The sequence below is a fragment of the Oculina patagonica genome, chromosome 8 (assembly GCF_052425735.1).
Source record: "Oculina patagonica isolate OP01 chromosome 8, crgOcupat, whole genome shotgun sequence".
NCBI classification, from domain to species: Eukaryota; Metazoa; Cnidaria; class Anthozoa; order Scleractinia; family Oculinidae; genus Oculina; species Oculina patagonica.
Window position 1 is genome coordinate 21940526 of NC_135765.1, and position 13821 is coordinate 21954346.

The 13821-nt window shown below is 38.2% G+C and overlaps 1 protein-coding gene across 1 annotated transcript in view; it reads right to left on the bottom strand.

The window, feature by feature from the left end:
• Positions 1-13821, bottom strand: part of LOC144662724 (uncharacterized) — a 107897-nt gene that overhangs the window by 20858 nt on the left and 73218 nt on the right. The window contains exons 12-13 of the mRNA XM_078523602.1: positions 3028-3099; positions 331-402 (exon numbers count right to left, since the gene is read on the bottom strand). Coding sequence (XP_078379728.1) covers positions 331-402; positions 3028-3099 — 144 coding nt within the window. The remainder of the gene's footprint in view (positions 1-330; positions 403-3027; positions 3100-13821) is intronic.

Below are 13821 nucleotides of genomic sequence, written 5' to 3' on the forward strand. Positions count from 1 at the left end.
ATGTGTCGATCTATTCGCCCGGATCACATGCCTTCTTTACAATAAATATATTATCACAGACCCAACTATAATAACAGCTATTGCACCATTGCCATGAAACCCTAGAAAAGTTCATGTTTTGGGAGTTCTTTAAGAAAAAAATGGTTATCGTGTCCTTTTGTTGAAAAAAATAAATAAAAAGATTGCGGAGTTATTGAAGCTGCCTGATAGCTATAGGAAATGAAAGTCAAATCTAAATTGGTTCGGATCTACGGTTTCACTATCAAAAAACATTCACAGTTTCCCCGCCCTTGTTACTATGGTCGTGTCGAACTTCCCTACCATACTTACAAAAAGTCGAAGCTTTTGAGATTGCTGAAGACCTTACTTGGTATGGAGCTTATCAAGTTATTTTGCAAAAATCTGTAAAAATAAGTAAATAATAAATCACCATAAAAGATATATTATTGCACAGAAAAACACATTTATCTACCGTAATCATTCGATTTAGCGCCTGGGCGCTTATTTATTGTTGGCACCTTATTCGAGACAGGGCGCTAATTCGAGACAGGGTGTTTATTTAATTGTTTGCGAAACAACCAAATGTTCAAAACAAAACTTTAATATATTTTAAAATAACTAGCAATAACATAAACTGTAAAAGTAACAAAGTGTTGAAATTTCAGTTACTTTTACAAGAATTGTTCATTTTAACAGTAAATATATACATGTACGGTACGGTGAATGTTCATGAGTTTATCTTTTCGATAGACACAATAGGAGCGCTTATTAGAATAGGGGCGCGTATAGGAATAGGGGCGCTTATTAACAAAAACATATTCGAAGGGGGTGCTTATTGGAAGGAGGGCGCTTATTCGAATCATTACGGTACCTGATTGTACAGGTCATGTGATTCTGTTGATGGGACGCATTTTAAAATCGAGCAGGTAAAGTAAGCAACACCTAAAGGGCAGACGCTACAATGATATTATTGTCCTTCTTTCAACGTAACGTACATTCTACGATTCTTGTTGCAGAGTTTTCCAAAAGTATGTATGCATTGTTATGAATTTACACTTTTCATTCATAAAGAAAACGAAAAGAACATGAAAGGGGAAAACAAAAAAAAGAATTGAAATAAAATTGCGAAAACGCTAGTTAAAATATTACTTCTTTCCTTTTTTCGACTATTTTGCTTGTTTACAAGCAGAAGTAGGAGATTAGGAGTGATGTGGGCAAAATTTGGAACATTCTTGTCTACTCTCAAGGGACTTTTTTAATTTCTCAAGGGACTGTTTTAATTTCTCAAGGAAGTTCTTTCCGCTTAGTGGGCGATGAAAGGGTCTCTTATTATTATTGCGTCACCACTTCCGATCTCGTGTTAAAGACGTGACTTGTCACATATTCCGCTGTAGGTGATGAAAGGGTCTCTCATTAGACACAACTAATCGAGAATGTGAGTGGTTCAGTGTTTCACAGTCTAAAGCGTTGTACTAGTACAAGCGTCTCACTCACTGAAGCCGGGCGCTAATATTTAACCTAAAATGATTAAGAACGGAAATTATCTTTTCTTTCACAAACTATTCGTCGAATACACTCCCTTTGTTCGTCTTTAAATGTTTTGTGAACAAAACTCTTGAGAGATTTTCTAAAACCTAGAAGAACTCGCTTTCTACTTCATTCCGCTCAACCTGCGCTCAACACCCGCCATGATAACAATTGTTTTTGTCTACGTGCGATATTTTTGGACCGGAAATTAGACTTGAACTCCATTAGCCGCTGTGGGTGATGAAAGGGTATCTCATTAGTATTGCGTCAACACTTGTTATCTCGTGTTAAAAACGTGACTTGTCACATGTATAAACGTTATATAACAATTATTTTTATGCGTGAGTATCTCAAATCCGATATTTTCGCGACAATCGATTGCGTTAGTCACGCTTAACACGAGTGAATAATCATTTATTCGCGTTCTCAATTCAAGGGATTTCTTTTCGGTGTGGGTGAACAATGCGTCAGTCAACACTTGAAGGCAACGTATAAGTCGCGCTAATATTTAACCTAAAGGATTTGTTTTCGCGACAATCGATTGCGTTAGTCACGCTAAACACGAGTGAATAATCATTTATTCGCGTTCTCAATTCAAGGGATTTCTTTTCGGTGTGGGTGAACAATGCGTCAGTCAACACTTGAAGGCAACGTATAAGTCGCGCTAATATTTAACCTAAAGGATTTGTTTTCGCGACAATCGATTGCGTTAGTCACGCTTAACACGAGTGAATAATCATTTATTCGCGTTCTCAATTCAAGGGATTTCTTTTCGGTGTGGGTGAACAAAGCGTCAGCCAACACTTGAAGGCAATGTATAAGTCTTTCACAGACTAAAGCGACGCTAATATGTAACCAAGAACGTAAGAACGCAAGTTTGGACTGGTACAAGCGTCTAACACACTAAAGGAGCGCTAATATTTAACCTAAAACGATTAAGAATGCAAATTTGTACTTTTACAAGTCTTTCACATTCGCGACAATCGATTGCGTTAGTCTCGCTAAACACGAGTAAATAATCATTTATTCGCGTTCTCAATTCTAGGGATTTCTTTTCGGTGTGGGCCGGGGGTGTGGGTATATATGAAGAATGTATTGAACCGCTGAACTGTTTGTTTGCTTTAGTAGGCCGGAATAAGCGTATACGCGACACGAGTACTACAGTATATTCAATGTGTTTTCGATTGGGTTTTCTTTGGCTCCTTAATTTGCGGTTGAGTTTTGTAAACAGCGCGTTGTTGACTTCTAGGTTTCAGTTTTAATTTAGAATGTGATGTGGAAGTGTAAAGTATTCAGGTAAGCTAAGTTATTTTCAAGACTTCCACTCCTAAACAACATGAAAAGCGTCTTTCACCCTTTAGCAAAACACTACTCCATACCACAATTGACAGCCAACAGATAGACCATAGCAAAATAGTCGTAGTCTCATAGAGACCTTTGATTCTCTTTCCTTGGCGGATTAAGTACTTACAGTATATCCTTGGACAAATAGTTACTTACAGAAAGCTAAGGTCCTTCGTATTAGAAAAAAGTCCAGCTGTGATGCTCTTGATCTTATTGTCCGCTAAATTTCTAAGAGAGAAAATATTTTGTTTTTGACTATTTGAAGCGAAGGAATAGTTCCAACGCTGTGGGATGCCATTTGTGATATTAAAACCAAAAAGTTTCGGAACTCAGTAGGTTTTAATATTTCGGCTTTTACTGTTTATGTAAGTAACGGATGAAGACTGCAAAAACAACGATCCGAATGAACCGTCGAGTAAACAGCGTGACATGTGCATAAGCACATGAAAGGTCTGAACAAATAGACCGAGGAGTATTTTTTTAAGTTCTGTGTATCAAAGTCACAACCGAGAAGCGTAATCATTGTAAAAACCAAGTTTTGGTTTATTACAAGAAAATTTGATTTAAGAATGTCGGTCTCTAAGAATCAGACAATTTCTCAATTTGCGACAACAGTGGGAAATTCGATTTCTTTCATATTGAGATGTTAGATAGGCTAGGGTATAACTTAAATCACTGTAAAGTTCTTTCGATGGAATATCCTTTTATTTTAAAGAAAAATGCAAATAACGAAAACCCGTTAAAATCGTCATTTGAGGCGCTTAATTATTCATGATTTTTGCACGAGATTGAGAGCCTCGCGTGCAAAAACAAATCACTCTACCGTCTTTTTAACACTCGAACCATAGTTAGCAATCTCTAAAAATCTACTGAAATGATTTTGGGAAATATTGCGCTGTTCTTTGTAGACAAAAACATTTTATTTCGAAGGCATACAATTCACTGAAGTAAAAGTACTTGGTAAATAAAATTAATTTTCACCATGTGCGAAAGCTTCAAATCGTTTAAGCTTCTGGTGGTTGAATGCTAGAAGAATGGTGCATAAATCCCTGTAAAATTTTCTTTGGGCAAATGATTAAGAGCGACGTGAGAGCTTATCGAATTCGGTAAAATATGCAAATATTCGACCTTCCGCGGTCAACTTTGAAGTTACAGGTCATTTACGACCCATTTAAGACCAAATTAAGCATATGAAAAACAATATGTAATTTTCTAACCTTTAACTACTGTAAAAGGTAGGTCCGAAGGCCATTTTAGCATGATTACGGCTCTTATCATTCGTCGCATCTGAGCTTCGTTTCAAGTCTGCACCGAGCCAATTGTCAACGTGCAACATACTCAGTGGTCTAAAACCAACGAATCTTTCATCACCTTTCGGCGCATATCGTCACTAGTGCATCGTCTTCGACGGCTTTGTCATTTGTTAAGTATTGTTTGGTTTATAGTCCACAAATATAATACATCTGATCGCTGCTAAAATGGCACAATAATGTTGACGCTTATCTTTGCTTATCTTTGCTTATCTTTGCAGTGCACGAAGTCACGTATCCGTTTGTTCGTCACGCAAGTCATGGGGATTTAACAGGTGGCAGTGCTGGTGGTAGTATAGGAGTTCAGTTCTCTACGGGTAGGTGGTGCGCCCAACAGAATACAGTCAACTCTCGCCTTGCGGACACCCCCCTATTACGGACGCTCGATATTACGGACAAAATTCAGATCCCCGGCGAAAGTTATAGAGGTTTGACTGGAAATGACTCCCGCTATTACGGACTCTACGGAATTACGGAATTACGGACACTTTCGTGGTACCAAAAGAACAATTTTATTGTTTTGACTCTCGATAAAGCGGACACCATGAACTTCTCACATAACATTATTACGGAAAATTGCAGTGTGTTGAATACTATTTGTCGAAACACACTTCAGAAGTCTTCTGCCATTATTATTTTTGCATCAATTGCATCAGTAGCTGTACACCAGACTTTGCTTTTTCATTTCAGCTTGCGCCCTTTTCTTCCAGACAACTCCTTTGGAGAGATCAAACCCTCAACCATTGTCATTCTCCATACCTAACGACTACTGAGTTGTTTCACGACTGTTGATAAGCTCGTCATAGCCCATACTATTTAACCTATGTTAACGCCATTTTTTTCCTCACACCCCGCTATTACGGACTCTCGCTATTACGGACACTAAACGAAGTCCCGAGCGTGTCCGCTATAACGAGAGTTGACTGTACGGTGCTCTCTGTGACTAAAGGGATGGGCAAAATCAGCTCACCTTAACTGATAAATATAGTCGGAAATGTTAAAAAATGCGCTGTATTTAAAATGATGGGCAACACTTAGGGACTGGTAATTTTTACTTTTTTGGTTGGAGAGGGGGAGTGGGGTGGGGGAAGCGCGTCGGAGAAAGTTAGTTTAAAAGGGGCACGTATTCTGATATCTCTGAGTAAAAGTTATACCTTTATTCATATATAATACATTAAAGGAGAAGTTCACTCCAGAATGGCCATTCATTTTCTTTACGGCAATAAAAAGTTTATACAAAGATATGTTATTCACCAAAATTTCAGCCTCCAACGTGCGCTATAACCCTACGAAATCTTTCTTTGAAGTAGCCCAAAACTCGACAACTGAACGCCGCTATTTTGGAGCCTGGCAATGTATGCGTGACGTCAAAGAGCTCAGCCTGAAGTTTGGCGGGAAAATTTTAATAGTCGAAACTCCTTGTTTCTTTGTAGTGGCGTTTGTTTGTCAAAATACAAGTGCGATACAAAAATATTTTCGCCGTCTTTCAATATCTAAAAGAAAAAATTACTCAATAAGAATGGGTAGGGACGAAAAATTACTGCCAAAGCGAACAAATATTTATGTGCTCCGAAAGCTATACGGGAGACTGCTTTGAAGAAGATCACATATACAGTCTCCTACGTGAAAATACCCACACACAAAAAAGAAAGAGCCAGACGCAATACCAACCAATGATGCGTTTATGTTATTTCACTTTTTAGTTGATTTCAGAGAGGACTTTAAATCAAACAGAAAAACTCTTCTTCATCAAATATAAGATCGTAACTCCCAAAGTGAACTTTATGTTATTTTTGTAGTTGACTGACTGAGCTAGAAATGTTTGAATTATTTCATTTTAGATCAAGCAAAATTTTAACTTAACTTATTACTTGTTTGTATCTTTTTCTCTGTCTTTTTCTCCTTCTATATTTATTTACATGTACAACCCAGTCATTGCATCCAAAATTTTTAACACTAAGCCCGTTTTGTTATTTCTATTCTGAGAAGTGTTGTTGCCAATTTAAGTCAATTTTTGTTCATGCTGTAATTATTTGCCGTCGTCGTATTTGCTCGATTAAACGCGGGTCACCGATTAAACTCCGGCTTCGTATTAATAAACGCCGGGTCAAAAATGCTAACTTTTAAATAAACACCGGAGACGTTTGATCGAGGTCCCGGCGTTTATTTGCAGTCGAGCAAACAAGTTAATATATTCTCTTAAATAGCACTGCTACTACAAACTGGTACGGTTTGCTTCTTTGGTAATTTTTTTTATAATGCCAAGGAAAGTCCGGCGTAAAATAACTAGGATGGATGCTGTAAACAAAATGAAACAGCAATGTTCGCGTTCGTGTTGTCATGACTGACGCACTGTTGTTTATAACAGTGAACGTTTATAATTGCAGAGGACGTTGGCGACATTGCCGTTTATGGACTCATTGGTTGTTTATGTTCTGCAGTTCGGTTCAGTTGTAACAAATCTTGATTGCAACATGCACGTGCCGTATGCAATACTGTTACTTTGGTAAAAATCATCCTCGGAGACCCAAGAGCAGTTTGTCGGCCGGGACGACGAGAGAAATCGTGGTTCTCGGGACTGAAAAAAATACAGAAAATTGCACTTCGTTAATAAACACCGGACCCCGCCAAGTTTGAAATAAACGCCGGAGGTGTTTGATTTGAGAAAACACGGTAAGCAAAATGACTAACCTCCATTCTTTCCTTATTCTTTCGCCTACTTTCGCTTGCATGTCGTTTGAAGGGAGTTACAGATCTAGAAGGAGATTTCTTAAAATGGTTTATTTTGCGTCTGGCTTTTTCTATCTTTTGTGGGTATTTCCACGCAGGAGACTGCATCTCTGATCTACTTTGAAGCAGCCTTCCACATAGTTTTTGGAACACACAAATATTTGTGTCCGCTTTTGAGCAATTGTTCTTTTAAATATCGGAAGACGGTGAAAATAAACACCTCTTTTTGTATTTCTTGGAGCTCTGTGTGAGCAAAATGGTGCTGCACAAACAGGCATTTTGACAAACAAAAGCCACTACAAAGAAATAAAGAGTTTCGAGTATTTAAATTTCCCCGCCAAACTTCAGGCTGAGCTCTTTGACGTCACGCATACATTACCAGCTCCAAGATGGCGGCGTTCAGTTGTCAAGTTTTGGGCTACTTCAAAGAAAGATTTCGTAGGGTTATAGCTAGCGCACGTTGGAGGCTGAAATTTTGGTAGATAACGTATCTTTGTAAAAACTTTTTATTGGCGTAAAGAAAATAAATGGCCATTCTGGAGTGAACTTCTCCTTTAACTAATCATTATGGTGCAAACTGGAAACAGTGATCTCGGCTCAAATTTTTTACGCACTTCCATCCTCCACTTATCTTATTTTGAAAACAAATAAGCAGCGCACCCACCCAGCAATCCCTCACGAAACATATGGAGGGACACTCCCATAAATTTCGAATATGTTTTAAGGGTAAAGAAAGCGAACATTGATACCCCTTTTAAGGCCCAAAACCGAAAAATAACAATCTATTCAAGGGGAGGAAAAGCGTTCCGCGCCGACACAAATAACGGCTAATCGCACACGGCGGTGAAACACAAATCTTTATAAAATCGCTTTACTAATACTTGAACAAAAAGTTCAGTTTTAAGATACCTTTTTTCGTTTAGCTGGGCGTTTATTTTAGCTGATAGAATTTAGGTACCCTATCTAAGGATCACACCCGGAACACATTTCCAAAATGATACCCTACTTATGGACCGAGAACATCAAAAAATATACCATATCCCGGAGTTTTCAAAGCAACTCTCACCCGGACGATCACACTTTACGACCTGATACTGGGTTCAAATCATTTACTTCTTTATTAAGACTGTATAACGAAGTTTTCAAGAGCTGCCTTATAACACCAAACAAATAGCTAGCTTCTAAAGTTTGGTTTTTCACGGGAAAGAGTCATGTTAGAGTTAACTCAATTTATACTGGGACTTGTGACTGCTGATGTCATTCTCACACGACAGTATAGGAACGATTTCAGTGTGACGCTTTCGATCTTTAGAATCAAAACCGCAAACTCCACGAACAAGGGCCTTAAAAGAACAACAACCTTCCATTTCCAGTGAAATAAACTGAACTTTGAAAACATTGTTCATGTGCTGTCTTTAAGCAAAAAGACGGCGCCAATAACTAGCACGACCAAGGTTTTGTTTACTTAGAAGCCACTAAATTAAATTTGGCGATTTTTTTCACACGCCGAATTGCCATAGCAATTTGCTTATCCTTTTAGGATGATATTGTTTTTAACTGAGTTGTTTTAACATGTTTTAATTTCGTTTGAACTTCAACTTAGTTATTGTTGAATTTAGACATCATGAATTCGACAGTATGTTCAAAACGGCACCCCAAGAAAGTACTTTTTTACAGGTTGACGAATGTCCACCCGAAGCCACAGGTCACCCAGATTTACCGTAGGGCGAAAAAATGGCGATGCAATGTTTTTATTAAGTTGCCACTCGATCACGAAAAAACATTAAAACTTTTCGTTACTTCTATCATTAACCATTTATACGGGAAATATTTGGTAAGGTATCTTTTTTGAAAAAAAAAAAACTTTGCAAACCAACCAACCAAGAACCCCCCGGCCCCCACCCTCTCACCCCCAAAACAACATAGACGCGAGCTTTTCTTTTCGTTTTCGGTTCTACAGTAAAAAAGGGAATAACTACTTAAAAACTCTACCTGTTTTGTAAAGATTTATATCCCCCTCCCACCCCCGGTATTACAACCAAGCCCGCGCGAGCAACTGAATTCGCGAACAGTTGCATTACACTGTACCAAACGCTTATCACCTGACAGTACGTGTGCTTTATCTTGTCTGCCTAAAGATATCACTGTACTTGTTGTTGTTGTTGTTGTTGTTGTTTTTGCTGGCTAGAGTACGTACTTGTCATTAAGTATTACATGAAGCATTTCCGCATATTCAACCTTTCCCACACCACCTACCACCCCCTAAAAAATTGTCCATGACACAGTATTGCGTGACGAACAGACGGCTCATTGCAAGATGGGACTGGATAAGCGCCGACATCATGCCGTTTAGCGATCAGATGTTATTATCGAAGCAATACTAACAATCGGCTATGCCGTCGAAGAAGATACAGTGGTGATAAGAAGCGCCAAAAGTTTATCACAGACTGGATTTCGACCACTAAATATGTTGACAGTTTGCGTGGTGAATAGGACATACTTACACAAACGAAGCTCAAACTACTACGGATGCTTAGCAGGCTTAGAGCCGGAATCGTGCTTAAAAGGCCTTCGGACCTGCTTTTTACAGCAGATTAAGGTTAGAACATTTCATAATGTTTTTGTGTGTGATTATTTTGACCCAAAATGGGTTAAGACTTGTGCACGGTTTGAAATTCATGTCATTCATGTCTGACCCGTAACTTTAAAGTTGATCGCAGAAGGCCAGACGACGTTCGAATAGTATCCCATGGTGCAATTCTCCGCGCACATCACGCAATATCGAAGTTAGGGCGGATTCCACCGTAAAATAACGCCGCTTTCTCTACGGCATATTTCGTATTTTTTTCCAGTCAAAAGCAAGGAAATTGCATTATTTTGTTGTTTGTCATACTTTCATTGATTTGCAATTGTCCTATGACCGTGGTTTGTTAAAAAACGTCCTTTATTTTTATTATTTTGATTAGCTTTCCTTCACAAAGTGTTCACTGACCCGCGACGAGGTCATAAATATTCACGATTCTTCGGATTATAAGCAGGTTTCTACTAAATATGGGTCTCACGCTAGCATAATGAAGGCCGTATTATTCTACTTGCAAAGAAGTACTTAGAAGTACCCGCATCTTAATGACTTTTTCAGCGATCAAAGATGACTGAAATTTCGATCGAAAACCAGCGCCGCGTGCTGCGAAGCGTGTGTGATGTCTGTTTCAGGCAACAATCGCTGGGCTCTTTCGTGAGCTTTGTCATCATTGCCATTTATATTTACATTCAAAATGACTAATTTCGAAAGTAATTTTATAACTGTATTTTTCAAATAAGTGAAATGCTTACAACTGGTGAAAAATAACCGTAATAATAAGCTCAAATATGTATTCACAGATTATGTAAACAACGCCGAACGAGCCCGCCGACTGCGAAGCGGACAGACTAGAGATCGATAGAGATGTAAGAAGAAATGTAAGAAAACCGATTCAGATAAGCACAGGACTTCTTTATTAACACTCCAGCAACAAATAGTTCATCTATAGCCGAATTTTTTTACTGTCACAGGAACGAAAGCTCTTCGACGTTAGTCCAATTGTTCGATAACACTAACATGTATTTCTCTGTATACTAGCGAAACACAGGTAAATCCCTTCAATGTGACACTAAAATTCTCCTTTGAAACGCAGTGAACGTAGAATAAGTCGTTTTCCTCGAAAGCAGCAGCTTTTGAATCAAAACTAGTCCGGAAACACGCCATGGCGAACGCTTCTTCTCGCTTCGCGAGAGCTGAACAATACTAATTAGGTCACGTACGCAGTGATAATATAAGATGAAACGAAATGCATCATGGGATACTATACGAACGTCGTCTGGCAGAAGGCCAAATATTTGCATATTTAACCGAATTAAAAAAGTTCTCACGTCGCTTTTAATCATTTGCCCAAAGAAATTTTTACAGGGATTTATACACCATTCTTCTAACATTCAACCACCACAAGCTTAAACGATTTGAAGGTTTCGCACATGGTGAAAATTAATTTTATTTACCAAGTACTTTTACTTCAGTGAATTGTATGCCTTCGAAATAAAATTTTTTTGTCTACAAAGAACAGCGCAATATTTCCCAAAATCATTTCAGTAGATTTTTAGAGATTGCTAACTATGGTTTGAGTGTTAAAAGGACGGTAGAGTGATTTGTTTTTTCACGCGAGGCTCTCAAACTCGTGCAAAAATCATGAATAATTTAGCGCCTCAAATAACGATTTTAACGGATTTTCGTTATTTGCATTTTTCTTTAAAATAAAAAGGATATTCCATCGAAAGAACTATTCAGTGATTAAAGTTATACCCTAACCTATCTAACATAAAAGTATGAAAGAAATCGAAGTTCCATCCTCTTGCCACGAAATGTTGGATTCTAAGCGACCGGCATTCTTAATACAATAGCGGAAACTTAAAATTCCGGTTATAATCCCCCCCGCTTATAAGTCCCCCCCCCCCGGTTATAGGCCCATCTATCTCGAAACAAAAAAATACATCCGATTATAAGCCCCCCCCCCCGGATATAAGCCCCCCTCTACCGGATGACAGTACTGAACAGGGCTAAATGTTTCTTTATTATGCGTTTTTAACTTAAAAAAGGTATTTCGTTCAACACTCCCGTGGCTCTTTTCGAAACGATTTTTTCATTCCGCTTATAAGTCCTCCCGGATTTAAGCCCCTCCGCTTATAAGCCCACCCAAAACCCCTTACGAAGTTGTATAAGCCCAGGGCTTATAACCGGAATTCTACGGTATCTAAGGCGTGTTGATGTTACGTAATAAAGTAAAGAATTATTGGTAATCAGAGAAATAGTTCTAACTCTCTAAAGGCTTTGAGTCGTTCATTGATGCTAGGCTTTTTATATCAAAAATCTTAAAATATTTTTTGATATGAAAGGCTTCCAGGAACGCTAATTGTGACCAATTGTAACTATAGTCAATTATCTCGAAGTTGTTGTAAACTGCGTTACGAATATGGTCTTTAAAACTAACGCAGTGCGTTAGATGGTCATTAAAACAATCAGGTAATCCATGAAAGCTGACTAGTTCATTAAAGACGCTGTAATTAGCCAGATGGTGATACATGGGTTGTTCAGGCCTTGTGGCGTGCTCGTTTAACCTGAAGGCCAAAGAACGATCTGTTTTGCCTATATATTGTTGAGAACAACCAGCACAAAAAAGTTTATAAATAACGCTAGATTTCTGCAATGTAGGAACTGGGTCCTTGTTGGAACAGATATGTGAAACTTTTGGTGGTATCATAACGTATTATAAACTTAACCTTTTTACCTTGAGGAGGACAGTAAATGATTCGAGATTAACGAAATATATAAGAGTTTTTCCGATGTTGAACAGTTAGACGACGCCACGAAAAATTCATGTATGGCAGTTGAACGCTGAGGTCAATTTCGAAGTGCAATAAAGGTTAGTTTACTCGTTGATGTTTTAATTTTCCATTATTCTTTTTAATAAATCGGTTTAACAGTGCTTCGAGGATACGAAAAATCTTTATCTTGAAATGAAAACAACCTTAAGCTCACCGGTAGCGGTATTGCTTACACTGAAGTGCTCTGAAATCTTCTAGTATTGTATAAAACAAATAGATTCCATTTTGCCGTGGGTCTGTTCAGTTATAGATCACAAAAGACGTCAAAATGTGGTAAGAACAACAGTGACCCACGTTTATTCAAAATGTGGTTAGAACGGTTCTAACCACATTTTGACGTCATCTGCGTTCTATAACTAAACTTATTTGTTAGCTATATGACGCCAATTCATGCTTTTGTTTTCGGTTGGTGTCGTGTAGTTTAATTTTGTTTGTACCTTTAAAGTCAGGATTTATGACTGTACAGTACCGGAAAACGTCTTACCGCCAATGAGCCAAGTTATCTTGTTTCCGTGTAACGGTTTTGTGTTTAGTTTTGCTTTCATTTCCAGTATTTTGTTTGTTTATCTTTCATTTATCTATTTCGCGACGCTAAGACTCTCGGTGTAGGTCACGTTCTTTCGTTAACACTCGCACTCAAGGATTAGGATCCCGGGGGGACTCCCATATGATAGGGGTGTAAATTGCAGATTTTTGGCCTCACTTAAGGTGTTCCGGGCAAAACGACAATAATGTTAGCAATCAAGATCTTGTTTAGGGTTCTACATGAAGAAGTATACAACTATTTATACTTAGCTTATATTTTGTTAGATTTTATGTCGCTTTTCATGCGGATTGTACATATCTCTTTTGCATCGTTGTTACGCAACTAGCATGTTTCGCCCCCAAATATGAATTCAGCATGCAAGATTCGTCACAAAAATCGTTTTATTTTCTTTATTTAAACCTGAATTTACGATCAGTTTCTTTAGTTTATGCCTTTGGACGTTCACATTGGTTCATTCAGTTATGCAATCATTATTTTCAATTAACGAGAAAACTTTCATCGAATTCTGTGGGTCATTCTCATGTAAAATACTTTCCTCGAAGCCCCGACGTTTCTTGATTTGTCGTGATAAATCTAGACTGTTGTAGCTTCAGCCACAGGTACAGTCCGACTGTACTAGGAGGAACAGAGAATTGGCATTGTGATTGATTTACTCATTTGCCTCTGCTTGCGAATCCGTCAATCTAGTTTTTACTTAATCCGCATAAGCGACTCAAATTCTAATTTCACTAGGTCGTAAGCGCTCTTACGACTCCGTTTACGACTCCGACTCCGTTGCTAGTGAAAACCATCCTTAAATAGTACCTCACAGGAGATGTTGAATCCGTGGCACTTTCCGCCATTTCGTTTTCCGTTTGATTCATTTGGTTGGTAAAACTAAAAATCGATAGTTGGATTATCTTTGTTTATTTTATCCTGCGCTTTCTCCATCCTTTCCTTTTCTTTATT